This window comes from Amblyraja radiata, chromosome 1, assembly GCF_010909765.2.
Source record: "Amblyraja radiata isolate CabotCenter1 chromosome 1, sAmbRad1.1.pri, whole genome shotgun sequence".
Classification (NCBI taxonomy): Eukaryota; Metazoa; Chordata; class Chondrichthyes; order Rajiformes; family Rajidae; genus Amblyraja; species Amblyraja radiata.
In genome coordinates, this window is record NC_045956.1 from 793,494 (window position 1) to 811,992 (window position 18,499).

The window sequence follows — 18,499 nt, forward strand, 5'->3', positions numbered from 1 at the left end:
TGGAATTCTGAAGTAGGATAGATGTCTCTCACGGTTACCCCGACTTCCACAATTATTTACAGCGCAAAAATTCACAATTTTGGCAGTTTTTAACAGGTAGGAAAGTACGCGTTTCGTGTATTAGCAACCTTTACCGGAAGCTGCGATGTCCTCCAGATGGATTGAGCAGCTCCGTGCATCAAACTGTTTGACCCGGTGAGCTTACGTGCAACCCCCCTATAATGTTACTGTCCAGAATAAAAATATCACTGGACTAGCTCGGCATTTCACCTACCATGTCCTATTAATTAAATGCATTACTTTAACTTTGCTTTTCCTTACAAAATAGTAGCTTTAGAGTGACCAAAACTGTTCAAAAGGGACACTAGTACATGAATTTTAAATTACTCTTACCAATTATGGTGCAATCTAATGACAAGGAAACGGAAGTACAAAGTTGTTTCTATTTAACTAATTTTATTCAGCCATTAGGTGTAACCTTTAACCAGTTTGCTGAAGAGGAGAAGATCAAGTATCAAGGTAGCAGGTACAGTTTCAATTATTCATTGCAGAGCATCCTATTCAGTTTAACTCAGATCCACAGCAGCTCACTTTGAGCTCGTGTTTGATGGTTAGGAAATTGGTTGCTGCCTGGTCAAACTTAGAAAGTAAATCATGGATCACGCTGAAAATCTAGAAGAGGGCGACACCTTCACAACTATTTCTCTGGCTGATGATTCAGGTAAAGTCTAGTTAATGGGTAACCAGTAACTCAAAGTACAGGGAATTGACAAGCAATCGTCCTGGTTTTCAATTCCTCTCACATTGAACCTTGTGCACCCAGGACTTAGGATCCACCCAGGATTTGGAATTAGTATGTGGGGCATTGTTAGGATGGTGTGCTATTGTATCGAGAACCATATGAGACACATCAAATGTATGTGCATTGGGGGAAAATCTTTTTTATTTCATAGCCGCAAACCTCTGTAACTATTTTGATGTGGAAAATGTTTTTTTCACACTAAGCTCCCATTCAAAAGCTCTGTCGTATCACAAAGATAGACTCCTTGATCCCGTATCTTCATTACAGCCCCATTCAACTGCTCTTGGTTCATAAATGTGAAGCTGTATTCTAGCCTTTTATTACGCCACATTTTTAGAATTGAAGAGATGGGTAGAAAATTATTTGCTTGGACATTCTCAAACTTTTAAAACCCGTAGCACGATGGTGACGTGGCAATAACATTGTGTAGCATGATTGCCCACTATAGCTGGTTTGAGTTGGCTTGCTGATGAAAATAAGTTTCTAATGCAAAGAAAAAGTTGTGGAAAAGAGGGGTAAGATTAGATTTTTAACTTGATGCTGCTGTATGTTTGTAATTGCAGTGAATAGTAAGAGAGTGAGAATGAGTGTGTGTGAGAGAGAGAGAATGAGTGAGTGTGTGAGAGAACGAGTGTGTGAGAGAATGAGTGTGTGTGAGAGAGAGAATGAGAGTGTGTGTGAGAGAGAGAATGAGTGTGTGTGAGAGAGAGAGAATGAGTGTGAGAGAGAGAATGAGTGTGTGTGAGAGAGAATGAGTGTGAGAGAGAGAATTAGTGTGTGAGAATGAGTGTGTGAGTGAGAGAGAATGAGTGTGAGAGAATGAGTGTGTGTATGTGAGAATGAGTGTGTGTATGTGAGAATGAGAGTGTGTGTGAGAGAATGAGTGTGTGAGAATGAGTGTGTGTGAGAGAATGAGTGTGTGAGAATGAGTGTGTGTATGTGAGAATGAGTGTGTGTATGTGAGAATGAGAGTGTGTGTGAGAGAGAATGAGTGTGTGTGAGAGAATGAGTGTGTATGTGAGAATGAGTGTGTGTATGTGAGAATGAGTGTGTGTATGTGAGAATGAGAGTGTGTATGTGAGAATGAGTGTGTGTGTGTGAGAATAAGTGTGTGTGTGAGAATGAGTGTGTGTGTGAGAGAATGAGAGTGTGTATGTGAGAATGAGTGTGTGTGTGTGAGAATAAGTGTGTGTGTGAGAATGAGAGTGTGTATGTGAGAATGAGAGTGTGTGTGTGAGAATGAGTGTGTGTATGTGAGAATAAGTGTGTGTGTGAGAATGAGAGTGTGTATGTGAGAATGAGTGTGTGTGTGTGAGAATAAGTGTGTGTGTGAGAATGAGAGTGTGTATGTGAGAATGAGTGTGTGTGTGTGCGCCTCCGTGTGTGTGTGCGCCTGCGCGTGTGTGTGTGCGCTTGTGTGTGTGTCTCTGCGCGTGTGTGTGTGCGCCTGCGTGTGTGTCTGTGCGCCTGCGTGTGTGTCTGTGCGCCTGCGTGTGTGTATGTGAGAATGAGAGTGTGTGTGTGAGAATGAGTGTGTGTATGTGAGAATGAGAGTGTGTGTGTGAGAATGAGAGTGTAAAGAGGTGGTGAGGGTGAGAGGCCTCCTCCTCCCTACCTTCTCCCCAAAGATCATAGAGGAGCGTGGGCCGGGCCTCCCTCCCTCCCTCTACTGGCCGCCTGGGTGATGGCAGCTCCTTCCTGCCTTCCTCCCCTCCTCCTCCTCATTGGGAGCCGCTCGTTGGTCCCGGCACCCGGAGACACGGCTCGGGCAGCGGCGGCCGGTGGCGGTGGTGAGGTGAGTGGATGGATGGGTTGATGCCCCGGGGCCGGGGCGGGGAGGCGCTGGGCCCCGCACACAGACACACACACACAGAGACACAGACACACACACACAGAGACACAGACACACACACACAGACAGAGGCGGCCAGTGCGGGCGGGGACGGGAAGGCCAGGCCAGGCCAGACCCGCAGGCCGGCACCGGGCACCGGGGATAGAGGGATAGAGGGATAGAGGGAGGGAGGTGGAGGAGGTGGTGAACCGGGATACAAGGCCTGGATCCTGGATCAACCCCTGACCAGCGACTCTTAGTTCCAACCCCCCCCCCCCCCCATCCCCAGGCCAGGAATTGTGCCCAGTTTCTATCCACCAAACCATGGTGACCTGTCCGGATTTAACAAACCCCCTTCAGTGGATCAACAACAGTGCATTAGATTTGCACAGCGAGATATTAGATTGCACATTGATTTACATCACTCTTTTCTTCAGCAAATTGTGAAGGGAATTCCATTTTTACCTACCCAGGAGGACGTGACCTACACGGTGCCTCACTTCTGGACGGTTCAGCATCGCTGGATGAAATTTGGATTGTAGGTTTATGAAGTAAAGTCATAGTGTAACATCATGCTCCAGCAACATCCATGTAAGGTGCAAGGTTCAAGGCTGGCAACTGGCTGGATTGACATCGGCAGAAAGAGCAGGTCACCATATCTTGGTTTCTTGGTCCTCCAAAATATTCCAAATTGAATTTAAAACTGAAGGTGGTGGAGGAGCCAGAAAGGGTTATTGGGAAGAATGAGCTACTTTAAATTTAGTTGCATCTGGTTGGGTAACTATGGTAGGGTGGAGATTATTCCATGCTTTAATTGTGCGGGGGAAGAACGAATTGCTGTACACATCTGTCTTTGTAGCTTGGATCACAAATTGGATCGAATGCCCACGTCTGCTCCTAATTGGTTTGGGTTTGGTGTAGGTCTTGTAATCTATGTCGAGCTGACCATTTAACATTTTGTAAAAACGTGTCAAACGGTGAGCTTCACGCCTGTCTTGGAGAGGGTTCCACCCCAGTGAATTCAGAAGTTTGGTAACACTCATTTGGGTTCCACTGGAATGGCTGTTTGATGGCACTCATCTGCTTGCAGCCACTTTTGAACTTTTTTGGAAGCTCTGCCTGCACAATATCAATAGTTCAGCAGAGACTTCATATAATCCTACATCATGGAAACAGGCCCTGCAGCAGCCCACCAAATCCAATCAACACCTAATTCTACACAAATTCTACATTAACTCAATTTCTTTATACTCCCCACATTCACACAATTTCCCCCAGATCCCACCATTCACTTGCATAGCATGGGAAATACACAGTGGCCCATTAAATAATCAACTGACATGTTTTGGGGACGTGGGAATAAAGCAGAACACTAGGAGTAAGCACACAAGCTAACAGAGAATGTAAAAATTCCACACAAGCCATATCTGAGGTCAACACTGAACTCAGGACTCTGGCACTGTGAGGCAGCATCTCTACTAGCTGTGCTACTGTGTCATTTTATTTCACCCTATTACTTTAAGCTTAGTTTAAACAAAAATGTTTAATAGATATTTACCATGATCATACCACTGGCAGTGGTTTTTGATTTAGAACTTTTCTAGGAGCATTACATCTGCAGTTTTAAGCTTATCAGGCCAGAAATCACTGAGGTATTTGACAGCATCTACGCCTGTACTTTCTAACAATAGGTCATGACCCTACCCCAGGAGTATTTCAGACTTCTGTGTCATGCATCAGTTTGCGGCTCACTGGTGTTAAAGAGATGACTGATGTATAAAATAAATAGCAGTGTATTTTGGACAGAATGCAGCAATGTATATCTGTGGATCTGCTACCTTAACCAAAGTACACTCTGTCAATGGCAGTGCTTCCCTGATTAAGCAGTAGATGTCATGGCCAGTAAACTCTGCTTGATGTAATGAGTAACCGGAATAATGCCCAGATTACAGGGAGCGAGGATGGACAGACAAATTGTTTTCTCTGCAACGCCAGAGATTGAGGGAAATCTGATAGAAGTATTTAACATTATGAGATGCATAGATATGGTGGACAGGAGAGCTAGTCTATTGTTACTTTTTAGAATAATAAGAATCAGTGGACTGGCTTGAGATTTTACCAATACTGTTATTTCAATGCAAACTTTAACTTTGCCTTTCCCTACTAAAATGTAGCTTCAGAGTGAGCAGTGGACAATCTAGAATTGTTTTCTCTGGAAAAGCAGAGGCTGAGAGGAATGTAATAGAAGTACATAAAAGTATCAGAGGCATAGATAGGGTAGACAGTCAAAACCTTTTTCCCAAGGTGGAAATAGCCTATACTAGAGGATATAGCTTTAAGAGAGGGGCAAAGTTTCAAGGAGATGTGCAGGACAAGTATTTTTACACAGAAGGTGGGTAGCGTCTGGAACACACAGCTAGGGTTGGTGGTGGAGGCAGAATAGTGTTATTTAAGGGATTTTTTTATGGGCACATGGAAATGCAGGGAATGGAGGGATATGGATTATGTGGAGGCAGATAAGAGTTGACCTTGGCATCATATCAGTGATGTTGTAGGCCAACCGGCCTGTTATTATGCTGAATGGTTCTATGTTCTATGTAATCTTTTGAGATCTGATATCCTTTTTGGGTATGGTCATTGTTCTGTTTTTCACATCGTTAGAGGTCAGAATTCCCTGCTGCCCCAGTGTGTATGTCCCGGTCTCCACTCCATGGTGTTTTTCCCGTTGGCTCCCATTAGAAAATGTCCTTTGAGAATGAGGCCCTGCAGTGATGGCCGCCAACAGCTGAGTGAAACATTGGGATTCACACTGCTTTCCCTGGATGGAAGCTTTTGCTATGTTTAACACACTGGTACTTCTGCACATTCATGACAATCTTTCATAATGGACACAAACATGCGCGGGGGTTCCAGACCAACATGTTTAACCCCCTGAAAAATAGAACTATTGGCCTTCTAGGTTGTGGTGCTTAGTCTTTATTGAATCTTGAAATCAGAGAACAGCTGACTCACTAAGGCCGAAGGTTCCGCCGGCACTGTTAATAAATCCCAGCCAAGGTTAAGATAAATCAGGCCTGGCATTCTCAGAATTCTTGGTAAAGTAATTGCAGAAGAATGTGTTGCAGGTGTCGAATGCTGGTGGTAGAACCAGGCTGTGTTATGAATCTGGGATATTTGCTCTCCTTAAGTCATAGAGTCATACAGCATGAAAACAGGCCCTTCAACCCAGCTTGCCCACATCGACCAAGATGCCCCATCTACACTAGACCCATCTGCCTGCATTTAGCCCATATCCTTCTAAGCCCTTCCTATCCATGTACCTGTCCAATTGTCTTTCAACAGCGTAACCATGAGGTGGTGCTCCATGCACTTGGAGCAGCAACTCTCTCTAGAATTGATGCTGCTGCAAGGGAGAGGTGGAAATGTGTAAAGTTATATGTACTTTCTAGTGGAGTTGACGGAAATAGAAGCTTGGAATTTCCAAAGGCATTTGTGCAATTTCTGCTGTCCGTCCCAGGGACTCAGCATCTACTATTTTGTCCCATGCTAGCTCCCGCCCTCCTTCCCCCACTTCCCTTCTTCCAATACCCTCATGTCCTTGTAGTGGCCTTCATGATGGTTCCCTTGGGAATTTCATTCAGCTGCTGCCAGTTCTCACAGTTATCACTGCAGGACTTCATCCTTAAAAGACATCTTCTAACGGGAGTCAACAGGAATAACACCATGGAGTGGGATCAGAGATCTACATACCGGGGCAGCAGGGAATTATGTCCTGTAAACCAGAAGCATGGACCAATTGCCCTTCATGATTGAGATACTACAGCCAAAAGTATGATAAGGTTGAATATTGCAGGCAAATTTGACAAGACCAGTAATCTGCCTATGGGTGACTGGTCTCCATTGGAACAAATATACCAGCTTGGCAAGACAGTCATTTAAAAAATAAATAAAAGATTCCTTCCTTGCCTCCTCTCTCATTTGTCCAATGTGCCTTTGCTGCAATTAGTATTTGGGTTTGCTGTTTGTGTTAAATGGATACTGCCTTTCTGAATACTGGGTGTACATATAGTTCCACTATAATCTGTGCTTCCATAATACTAATTAGATAATATGCAACATGATGAATTAGGGAACGCTATTTGTATTAGGTGGATCAAATTGGTTATGATGCGATTTTGATTATGAATTAGACAACCACTTAAAAGTTACTTTGGAAGTTGTAAAGTGGCAAAAAAAAAGCTGTCTTGACAAAGAACAGTCCAGGGAAAGACTTTCTGTGTAACGTTTCTGCAGTAGTCGTACGCCATTGTCTATTCGGAACACAGCTGCTAGTTTCTCTGTTATTGTGAATGAATATCTCTAGCCCATCACCCTTTTTTTTTCTCCATTAACATTTGTTTTAACATGACTTTCTATATTGGGAGGTATAATGCATTATAGCAGAACTATGTATTGACTTTCCAATTGTATTTTTTAATTTGTTCTATTTATAAATAATAGAATTTACTTTAATTTCTCCACAAAACCTCCACAAAATTGGATATAAAATGACTGTAGATGCTGGAAATCTGAAATAAAAACAGAAAATGCCAGAAACACTCACCAGGTCAGGCAGCGGCCATGGAGAGCGAAACAGAGTATTGGCCCAGTCCCACGATGCGAGTTCATTCAAGAGCTCTCCCCAGTTTAAAAAAAAAATCTAACTCGTGGTAAGCACGGAGAATGAACGTAGCGGGTACGTCGGAGCTCGGGGACGTCTCTTAGCGGTTCGTAACGCTAACGGCAGGTACTCGGGAAGACTCGCTAATGGCAGGTAAGCTCGGGAAGACTCGTGAAGATTTTTCAACATGTTGAAAAATGTCCACGAGAGCCCCGAGTACCGACGAGTGGCCATTATCGTAAATCTCCGAGTTTGAATCAGGGCAAACACGGGAGAACTCTTTGAATGAACTCGTACAGTGGGACAGGGCTTTTAGTGTTTCAGAACAGAAATCTGAGTGCAATTAGCTTGACACTTAATATCATTGGTTTGACATAATCTGCTTCAAAAGTAAATAAACAATACCAATCACTACACTGCCTTTTCAAATTCATCCGAAATATTCTCCTTACTTTTAAATTTTATTGATTTTGAATCTGGTTCGTTTGCTGGCGAAAGCTTTCTATTGGTTGAGCAGCCATCTCTCAGATGGTATTCCTCATGGTTTGAACATGGTATTTTCAGGCTTTTAGACATTAACTGTGCATCATTGTTGAAAAATCCTGTTGTCATCCTGTTGTCACATACACACTGTCCAGCAGGTCATTGGATCGTGATCAGGAGGGGGGAACCTAAGGTGCTGTTCCAACCAAAGATACTAGAGGAGCTCTAGTATCTTTGGTTCCAACTGATATTGAATACCAATCAGTACTCAATACAGTATCAGTAACAATCAAGAACCAGAGGACATAGGTTTACCAGAGGAGGTAGCTGAGGAAGGTACTTTCGCAACTTTAAGAAACATTTAGACAGTTACATGATAATATAGGCTTAGAGGGATATGGGCCAAACACAGGCAGGTGGGACTCATGTAGATGGGACATGTTGGTTAGTGTGGGCAAGTTGGGTCAAACGGCTTGATTTCACACTCTATGATTACATAACAGATTTCCACCGCTGCTTTGTGTTAAAAATGTATAATTGACCAGATGTTTGGACATTAGACCGGTGACATTTGTCTATATTGGGTGTTGTACTTACCAAGTTTTTTTCATGCATGTTTCTGAATTTGGGCGTTGCTGGAAAGGCTAAGGTTTATTGGCAGCACCGAATTGGCTCTGGTGGTGAGTTGCCGCCTTGACCTGCTGCTGTCCTTCTGGTGAAGGTACTCTCAGGGTTCCGATGGTAGGGAGCTTGTGATTTGGACCCTGGAAGGATTAAGAACAACAACATATTTTAGAATTGGGACGATGCACGTCTTGGACCAGAAAATGCAAACACTGCCCTTGTACTTCCTGTTGGTAGAGGTCATGGATTTGTGACATAGTGATGGATTAGTCAGTCAGATACAATGAAGCTAGATCTTTTACTGGTATCTTTTGTATCCACAAATAAACTTTCGCTTTTGTATTTCCTTTCAGTGGATTCTGGATCAACAATCTCTGATTCAAATCTTGACAGTGAGCTGCTTACAATGAACACTGATATGGAAGGTATATAAAATCCACAATGACTGTAATAACTTTCAAAATGAAACCTTCTCCCCTTTTCCCATTATTATTTTTCATAGAAAGAAATGTGTTTACTGTTCGCTCGTCACTGTTTGCAGGAAAAGTGGAGATGGGAAAATTCTACTCTAGTATTACTTGTGACCTGGTGACCACATTGCCACAATATTATCTTTCCCTCACCAGGTTTCCAGTCTCGTGCTAACCATTGGAGCTGTTAGAACTCACATTTTATCTCGGAAATATTTCTATGTCTACACAGTCAGCGGTTGCATGCTTAATTAATAGTTTAGTTTAGAGATAAAGGGTGGAAACTGGCTCATCGGCCCACCGTGCCCACGCCGACCATCAATCCCCGCACACTTACACTATCCTACACACACAAGGGACAATTTTTACCAAAGCCAATCAACTTACAAACCTGTACGTCTTTGGAGTGTAGGAGGAAATTGGAGCACCCGGAGAATATCCACGCAGGTCACAGGGAGAATGTGCAAACTCCGTACAGAACCAGGGGCCACAGTTTAAGAATAAGGAGTAAGCCATTTAGAACGGAGACGAGGAAACATTTTTTCTCACAGAGAGTGGTGAGTCTGTGGAATTCTCTGCCTCTGAATTCTCTGAGGGCGGTGGAGGCAGATTCTCTGGATGCTTTCAAGAGAGAGTTAGATGGGGCTCTTAAAAATAGCGGTGTCAGGGGATATGGGGAGAAGGCAGGAACGGGGTACTGATTGGGGATAATCAGCCGTGATCACATTGAATGGCGGTGCTGGCTCGAAGGTCTCTGGCACTTCTTCTTTTCGTGTCCATCTTGTTACAAATGTTGACCTCTGGCGCTGTAAGGCAGCAACTCTACCGCTGTGCCACCTCGCCGCCCATTTAATCAGCAGTTAAATGAATGACTAGTTAATTGTTTTTCTGACTTTAGTTGAGAGAAGTGTTCCCCTGTGCATTCTTTGTCAAAGAATGCACAGCGGGGCATGAGTTATTTTCAAGCCCATTCTACCTCAAAGCACAAAGTGCTGGAGTAACTCACAAGGTCAGGCAGCATCTTTGGAGGAAATAGGTGACATTTTGAGTAAGAACCTTTCTTCAGCTGAATTAGTCCAGCACTATAGGTTTTGCTCACGTTTCCAGCATCTACTGATACTTGCATGAGCCCATTCTACTATTCCGCTGACCTTCTACTTCAGCTTCATGTTACAGCCCTGTCCATGTATACATTGATTCTTTTTCAGTTTTAGTCTTCAACTTATTTAATAACTGCGTCTCCACACTCAAAGATTTGCAAACCTTTTGAACCTCTTTTCCACCACAGCATCTGTTTCCACATAAGTAGCAGCACCCAACTATTTCTTAGCGTCACCACCTTTATCCTCTCCATTCTGTTCAGATTATCTGATTGTTTGCTGACCTCTAGACCTAGAGGAGAGAAGATATTTTTTCAACTAAACATCATCAAGTTCAAGATAGAATCAAAATGCTGGAGTGTCTCTGGAGAGAAGGAATGGGTGACGTTTCGGGTCGAGACCATTCTTCCAATTCTTCAGTCTGGAACCGAAACGTCACCTATTCCTTCTCTCCAGAGATGATGCTGCCTGTACCGCTGAGTTACTCCAGCATTTTGTGTCTATCTTCGGTTTAAAACAGCATCTGCATTCCTACGTGTACACATCATAAATTAAATTAATTAAATTTCTTTATTTATATAGCACATTTTTAGTCAACTTGCATTGACCCCAAAGTGCTTCACATAATTACATCCACACACACAGGCAAAGGTGGGTGAAGTGTCTTGCCCAAGGACACACACAGGCAAAGGTGGGTGAAGTGTCTTGCCCAAGGACACAACGACAGTATGTACTCCAAGCGGGATTCGAACCAGCTACCTTCCGGTTGCCAGCCGAACACTTAGCCCATTGTGCCATCTGTCGTCCCGTAATGTTGGTGTAATGTGTTGGCAAGGAATCAAATTTGTTGATAGGGAATGTGAAAAAGATAAAAATGGGTTTTGTACAGCTGTACCATGACTTCCTGACTTTTACATTCTGTGCCATGATTGGTGCAAGCAAGCATACTATGTGCCTTCTTGTCCACGCTATGAACGTTTAGGGAGCTATGGATTTACACAACAAGGTTGGCAGCACAGGGGCAATAGTAGGGTTGTTGCCTTGCAGAGCCAGAGTCCCAGGTTCGAACCTGATTATGGGTGCTGGCTGGCTGGCTGTCCGGAGTTTGTCCATTCTTTCTGTGACTGCATGGTTTCCTCCCACACATCAATGAGGTACAGGTTTGTAGGTTAATTGGCTTCAGTAAGTTGTAACAATTGTCCCCAGTGTGTGTAGTTGAGTATATGGGGTGATCACTGGTCGAGTTGGTGAGCTGAAGGCCCTGTTTCCACGCTGTATCTCGAACGTCTAAATATCTCTCTCCATCAATGCTCCTAAGTCCTGCCATTTATTGTTTAATTTCCTCTCCCATTTGTCCAGAATAATCTTCATTTGTTATTTCTCCACATAAATTTACATCTTGCCTGTATCCTGCTGTATAATTTGACACCTTCCCTCATTCCACCAATTTTTGATTCATCTGCACTTATTAATTAGACCACATTATTTCCATTCAGAAACAACTGGGGTCCCATCACTGATCCTTTACGAATACTATTGGTCACACACTTCCAGTGAAATCTCTGTCTTCAATGATCTCGCTAATATTGTACCCATCTTACCAACTCTCACTGTGAGTTCCATGTGATTTAATCTTCTGGACCAGCCTATCTTAACAAGCTTTGTCAAATGGTTTACTAAAGTCCATGTAGACAACATCCCCTGTCCTACACTAATCAATCATCTTCATCACTTCCTCTAAAACTCAAATCAAATTTGTGAGACAGAATCCCCCCCCTACCCCCCGCACAATGCTATCCGCTTTTACAAATGCGAATAAATCTTGTCCTTCGGAAGTTTGGAAGCGTGCACCACCAGACTCAGGAACAGCTTCTCCACCTTTGTTATCAGACTGAAGGGTCCTTCCATAAGCTAGGGAACTGTCTGATTCACCCGTACCCCATTGTGAACATTGGATTTTTTCTATAGAACTGATACTTTACTATGGTGAGAACAATATTTTCCACTCTGTATCTCCTCCCCTTTTCTCTATCAACTGTACTTGAGTTTGGCTTGATTGTATTTGCAAAACAAAGCTTTTTATTGCACCTCAGTGCATGTGGCAACAATAAACCTAGACCTAGGAATCGTCAATAATTTTCCTACCACTGATGTAAGGCTCGTTGACCTATAATTTATTGGTTTGTTCGTGTTACTCTCCTAACGCAAAAGCACAATGTTGGCTATTCTTCAATCTTCTGACACCTTGAACATGGGGGAAAAGCATATAAAAGATATCTGACAAAGACCCAGCAATCACCTCCCTTGCCTCCCTCAGTATCCTGCGATATTCCTATTCCATCAGGCCTGGGAATGTATCCACCTTAATGTTTCTCAGCACACACACATCCTTCTCTTTATATCAACATGCCCTAGAAAATTAACGCACCCTTGTATGTATAAAATACATGCCCCATATGTATGTATAAAATGCTTTGGGATTCTCCTCAATCCTACATGCCAAAGACATTCCATGTCCCCTTTTAATTCTCCTAATGTTTGTGTACTTTCCTGTTTTCCTTATCTACCTCAAGGACCTTGCCAGATTCCATCTTGTTAAACCTTACATATACTCATATAATTCCTTTTTATTTTTGACTAATTTTACAATATCTTGTCATTCCAGAATCCTGAACCTTGCCATCTTTATCTTTCATCCACACAAAACCTGCTGGTTTTGAACCTGCTGGCCTTTAAACCCTCTGACATTCTCCATAGCCAGTAACCCCCTCTTTTACATCCCTCTCTATCACATTTGAAACATCTTCAGACTGGAACGTTATGTTGTTAATCCTGGCATAGAACTAACAGCAATAGTGATTAAAATGCCCAAATCTTCCTGGCTACCACTGTTTGCTATTCATACATTTTAAAATATATCCTTCCTTTTTAATAATATTTTACAAAGGGGGAAATACCAGCTAAGCAGTGGGAGTCCCCTATAAAGAAGTAGGAGCCGTAATGTAGATTTTGGGCTGTTGGTGGGCATCTTTTGTTCATTCATTGGTAATTGCAAAATACTATTGATATGGCAGGAATATTTTGATAACTTGGAAACATTAAGAGCTTTGATGTTCTGTCCCCCCCCAATCAATAGCATTTGAGGTATTTATGGAAGAATAATTCTGTAAATATTTGGAATGGATTTACAAAAGTGTTGGAAGGAAGAATCTCTTGATTTCTATACTGCACCTGGCTGAATAGGCCAACAGACAATCTGCTGAGGCTTCTGCTATTGCTATTCCAGGACTGTCTCTTAAAAGGTGTGGAAACAGGAGACACACTTTTCCTCTCTGTGGAGAGAATGTTCACTTCCTCCTTCAGCTTCCACTTCAGATGGCATCATTACGAATGCAAGCTTTTAGTTGCCACGAACAACCCTACAAGGTGGAACTTAAACTCCATAAATAATCTTATTCAAAAAATAAACTTTACATATAGTTATACTTTTGCAACTGTCCCCATTATTAAATAACAAGGTTTAAGAAAGCGGGACAATGCTGTTTAAACTGCTTTAACTATGATCACAACATTGAGTATTACAGGCTTTTAACATCTAAATTTTTATATAGCCCGTTTTAATATGAACATTTGCCACATTAGTCCAACGTATGTTGCCAGTATCATCTGTCGATCTTTCACTGGGGTTAATTGAGCAATGCCGGTGTAATAGAATATGAAAGATTATTTTATCTAAAGACATATTGCAACTTTAAGGGAGACAAAAATGCTGGAGAAACTCAGCGGGTGAGGCAGCATCTATGGAGCGAAGGAAATAGGCAACGTTTCGGGTCAAACCCACAACTACAAAAGGTTAGGCTTTGGCCTTACTATAAAGTGAACCCAAAAATATCTAGTTTCTCTGCTCTCTTTTTACCCAGTAGATTTGAAACTACAGTTGTGTTCAAGGAAGTGTAAAATGGAGGCATGAGTAACTGCAGATATTGGAATCTTGAGCAAAAAACTAAGTGTTGGATGAACTTAGCGGGTCAGGCAATATCTTTGGAGGTGTAGGAAAGAACTGCAAATGCTGGTTTAAATCGAAGGTAGACACAAAATGCTGGAGTAACTCAGAGGTAAGGGCAGCATATCTGGAGAGAAGGAATGGGTGACGTTTCGGGTCAAGACCCTTCTTCAGATTGATGTCAGGGGAGTGGGTGGGACAGAGATAGAATGTAGTCGGAGACAGTAGGACTGGTGGGAGAACTGAGAAGGGTCGGGAGATGGAGTGAGGGAAAGCAAGGGTTATTTGAAGTTAGAGAAGTCAATGTTCATACTGCTGGGGTGTAAGCTACCCAAGCGAAATATGAGGTGCTGTTCCTCCAATTGCGTTGGGCCTCATTCAAGACAAAGGTCAGATTGGGAATGGGAGGGGGCGTTGAAGTGCTGAGCAACTGCGAGATCCGGTCGGTTAAGGCGGACTGAACGGAGATGTTCAACAAACGATCCTGTGCTTGGTCTCGCCGATGTACAGGAGTTGACACCTGGAACAGCGGATACATTAGATGAGGTTGGAGAGGGTGCAAGTGAACCTCTGCCTCACCTGAAAAGACTGTTGGGGTCCTTGGATGGAGTCGCGGGGGAGGGGGGGGGGGGGGGGGTAATGGGATAGGTGTTGCATCTCCTGCGATCGCAGGGTAAGTACCTGGGGAGGGGATGGTTTGGGTGGGAAGGGACGAGTTGACCAGGGAGTTGCGGAGGGAACAGTCACTGCGGAAAGCAGAAAGGGGTGGAGATGGGAAGATGTGGCTAGTAGTGGGATCCCGATGGAGGTGGTGAAAGTGTTGGAGGATTATATGCTGAATATCTTTGGAGAGACTGGAAGCGACATTTCAGATCAGAACCCTTCTTCAGACTGATTGTTTAGTCCAGCACCTTTGTATTTACTCAAGTATAAGACCAGTACGTGTCTAAAAGCAAGTAGTTCCAATTGTGTGAGGTTTAGAAAGCCTTGCAGCGTGAAATCCTCTACAAACAGTGATCTCCACATCAAGGGCTGTGTTCTGGGGAGTCCTTAGATCCATTGAGTAATTGAGACTTGTCATGATAGTTTCTATCGACTAAGGGAGTGTTGGGGAAAACTCCAATTCTTTTTGAGGCAGTCTAAACTAGTAATTAGTGTTCAGACCTGTCTTTTTCAGAGCGATTTTATCTATACTGCGGACTTCATAGCAAGCTAGACCAAATGATGTTTTCATTCAGGCCACCCACTGCAACAGCATCTGTATACATGATTCTAGCCAAAGACCACCACAATGCTCATTATCTATATCCAGCCTTGGCCAATTATACAATTTTGGTTTTCATCTTGAAAACATTTGAAAAATTAGCTATAGATCTCTTCATAATTATGAGAGGAGTGAAGAATGAGGAGGACAACATGGCAGCATTTATTTTTGAAGTAACTGAATATGTTGGCTATTAGTTGCCTTCAATCCCACTTGATTTCTAGTTTGCAGGATGCTTTCTGTGTTTATAACTTGTAAATCTGTGTAATCTTCCCATCCTAGTCATCGACCCAGAGAGTCAAGTGGAATTAGAAGAGAAGACACGACTGATTAACCAGGTTTTGGAACTACAACATACTTTAGAAGGTAAATTTAATATATCTTTGGTGAAACCAATGCTTTGAATCTTCCAGAGTCTCCAGTGTAAAGGCATTCCCTCACCTTTCTATCTCCAGATGTTTGTCCAGCTGTTTAATTATTGCCGTTTCTACTACTTTCAGATCCCCTCCAACAACTTTGCATATGTAAGAGGACAATCAAATGAACTGAGGGGACAGGTGTTGGTGAAGGGAACTATACAGTGGAGAGATTAATGGACCAAAAAATATTGATGTGGGCAATGCAATTGAAGTAGTCTTCATGGACTTCAGCAAATGCGGCATAATATAGATCGGTTGGTAAAGCGGGTAGAGTAATGGCAGCTGAAATTTCATCCTGTTAAATGTGAGGTGAAGCACTTCAGGAGATCTAATGAGAGTAGGACACACATAATGAATGATGAAGCCTGAGGAAAAGAGAGACATACCAGTCCAAGGGTCCCAGAAGGTTGCAGTACGGGTGTGTAAATTGGTGAAGAAGGGCATGCCTTCATTAGCATGAGCAAAGAAGATAAAGGCAGGGAGGTGATGGGTAGATTTTACAAGCCATTGGTTATGCCACAGCTGAAGTTCTGTGTATAGTCCTGGTTCAACAGGAGGAACGTGACTGCACTGGACAGTGCAGAAGAGATTCACCGGGATGGGGTCTGGAATGGAGCATTTCAATAATGAGGAAAGATTGGATAGCATGTGTTTGTTATATTTGGAGCAAGGGTGACTGAGGAGGGACCTGATAGAGGGATATGAAATGATGAGCACAGATAGATGGATAGTGGGAAACTTTCCTCTGTACCAGTAGTAGGGGTAAAAGGGATCTGAGGAAGAACTTTTTCACTCAAAGAGTGGTCCAAATCTGGAATGCACTGCCAGAGGCGATGGCGGCAGAGACCTTCACAACATTCACGAAATAGCTCGATGAGTACTTGAATCTGGAGGCACAGAACATTATTAACAAAGTGTTAGTTTAAATAGGGTTAGTATAAATTGTACACAATGGTCAGCGTACACACGGTGGGCTGAACAGCCTGTTTTTGTTCCGTTTGACTAAGCATTGTCCTCATCTTTCAGTGTCATAATACCATCACTTTAAATCTCAATGGGAAAACTGTATACAAAGGAGAGATCGTTTTGGAAAATGAACCTTTTGGTGTTGCTTTCATTTTATTTTTGTCCCCCTCACCCGAACTGAGAATATTAAAAACCAATTGCCTGTGGTGACAGGCAGCAGAGTTGGCAACGTTTGTTTCTGCATCAATTTAAAATATTGCAGTGCATACAATGCCACAGTTTTGCTGTTTTATATTGCAATCAGCGTGTAAGGCTTAATATTTTTCATTTGCCTACTCAGAGCTGTCTGCACGTGTGGATGCTGTAAAAGAAGAGAATCTGAAACTAAAATCTGAAAACCAAGTTCTTGGACAGTACATAGAAAACCTTATGTCAGCTTCAAGCGTTTTCCAAACTACTGACACAAAAGGCAAGCGGAAGTGAGGGCTTGCTTGATGTACACGTTTATATGTTCTTATTCTACAGAATATCAAGATCCACTTCATTTTCTTAGCTGATGCAGCCGATAAAATGTGTCTGGAATTACATTTTTAAGACGGAGTATTCTTTCTAAAATGACCTCCATAACCTGAATTAACTGAAGATTAAATTATTGAAAACCCTGCAGATCACCGCTGGTTAGCCCCTATTAACAAGTTTAACCGTAGTAACATGTGAAGCAGAATCCTTAACATTTAAATGTTTCCATAGGTATCTTTTGGTTGGAAATACTCATTAGGCAGTATCCGTGGAGAGCGGGAAAATGTTCCTGACCTCAAGAGTTCCAACATTTTCTGTTTTCAGATATCCATCATTAACAACTTCACATTTTTAAACTTTTTATAACTGTGTTCGTACAGGAAGTCCACATTTGTAGGACTGGAGCCCTGGAATCAAAGTCATTTATATGTTGCTGTTACGTCTAGTTTTTTCAACTTGACATGCAAAGTGTAGCTTAGATTAAGAGAGAACAAAAAGTGCAATATCATATTAGCATTTAGTAAATTGAATTGTCTTAACATTGCATATGCTGAGCGGAAGATGCATGAATATTTAAAAATTGTACAATGACCTTTTGTGTATCGTGAGATAATGCTTATAATTCTATGGTGTTGTTTGTATTTGTCATATTAAAATGTGAGCTTATTTTTTACGTTACAAGGGTACGATGCTTCTTTCAATTCAAATTAAGTGGCTGACTCTGTCATGTTAATTAGCATTTAACAAATGTTTCCAAGAAACACATTGCCACCACCAATGGAAAATGATTTGGCTGCCTCGATCTGAATTTGAAGCATATGTTATACAGAACTAAATCAAAGGTTAAGGAACGCAGGAATTAATTTAAGGGCTATCTAGCAGATTCCCTGTCGTAGTTTTCTCCCATGCCTGTGAGACAGAATTTACACTTCTGAAGAAACAATATGTTGTAGGAGCTGTGAACAGGCTGGAGCCTGCATCCTCTGTGATTCAGTCTGCAAATACACACTAAGTGGAAGCTAGTCCTGGAAATCAGAGATTGTCCACGTTGCTACTTGCAAGAATTACTCATTCCAGCAAATAATTTTATTTCATTCTCCTCAGAATGAAAGGTGCACAATTTCCTGCACCAAGAATTGATATTATTCTCCACTCCAACAGCAGGCAGGTGACATCCTTAAAAACGCATTTGATCCCTTGCATCCTAAGCACGTTTCCCTTTGCAGTATGGGGGTGATCAAGGACACAACGTTTTGTGGTAAAACTGCAGATTTGGCCCTTGCTAAACTTCTTATTATACTTGATAAATATTATATTTACTTGATGAATTAAACTACAGTGCCCTCCATAATATTTGG

At 42.3% G+C, this 18,499-nt stretch overlaps 1 protein-coding gene across 6 annotated transcripts; it reads left to right on the forward strand.

Annotated features, from left to right (window-relative positions):
* Positions 1 to 593: 593 nt before the first annotated feature.
* scoc (short coiled-coil protein) lies at positions 594 to 17,819 on the forward strand. 6 transcript variants are annotated; one of them, XM_033049278.1, is made up of 5 exons: positions 2,478 to 2,613; positions 8,754 to 8,825; positions 15,520 to 15,603; positions 16,963 to 17,137; positions 17,191 to 17,819. In XM_033049278.1, exons 1-4 carry the CDS (start codon positions 2,487 to 2,489, stop codon positions 17,103 to 17,105), a joined length of 426 nt encoding a protein of 141 aa, XP_032905169.1. In that variant the 5' UTR covers positions 2,478 to 2,486; the 3' UTR covers positions 17,106 to 17,137; positions 17,191 to 17,819. The 6 variants fall into 6 exon arrangements, with proteins under 6 accessions (XP_032905262.1, XP_032905169.1, XP_032905083.1 ...); XM_033049517.1 differs by adding an exon at positions 2,631 to 2,641 and having other exon boundaries at positions 2,485 to 2,592; positions 16,963 to 17,819; XM_033049371.1 differs by lacking the exon at positions 2,478 to 2,613 and adding an exon at positions 594 to 721 and having other exon boundaries at positions 16,963 to 17,819.
* Positions 17,820 to 18,499: the final 680 nt, after the last annotated feature.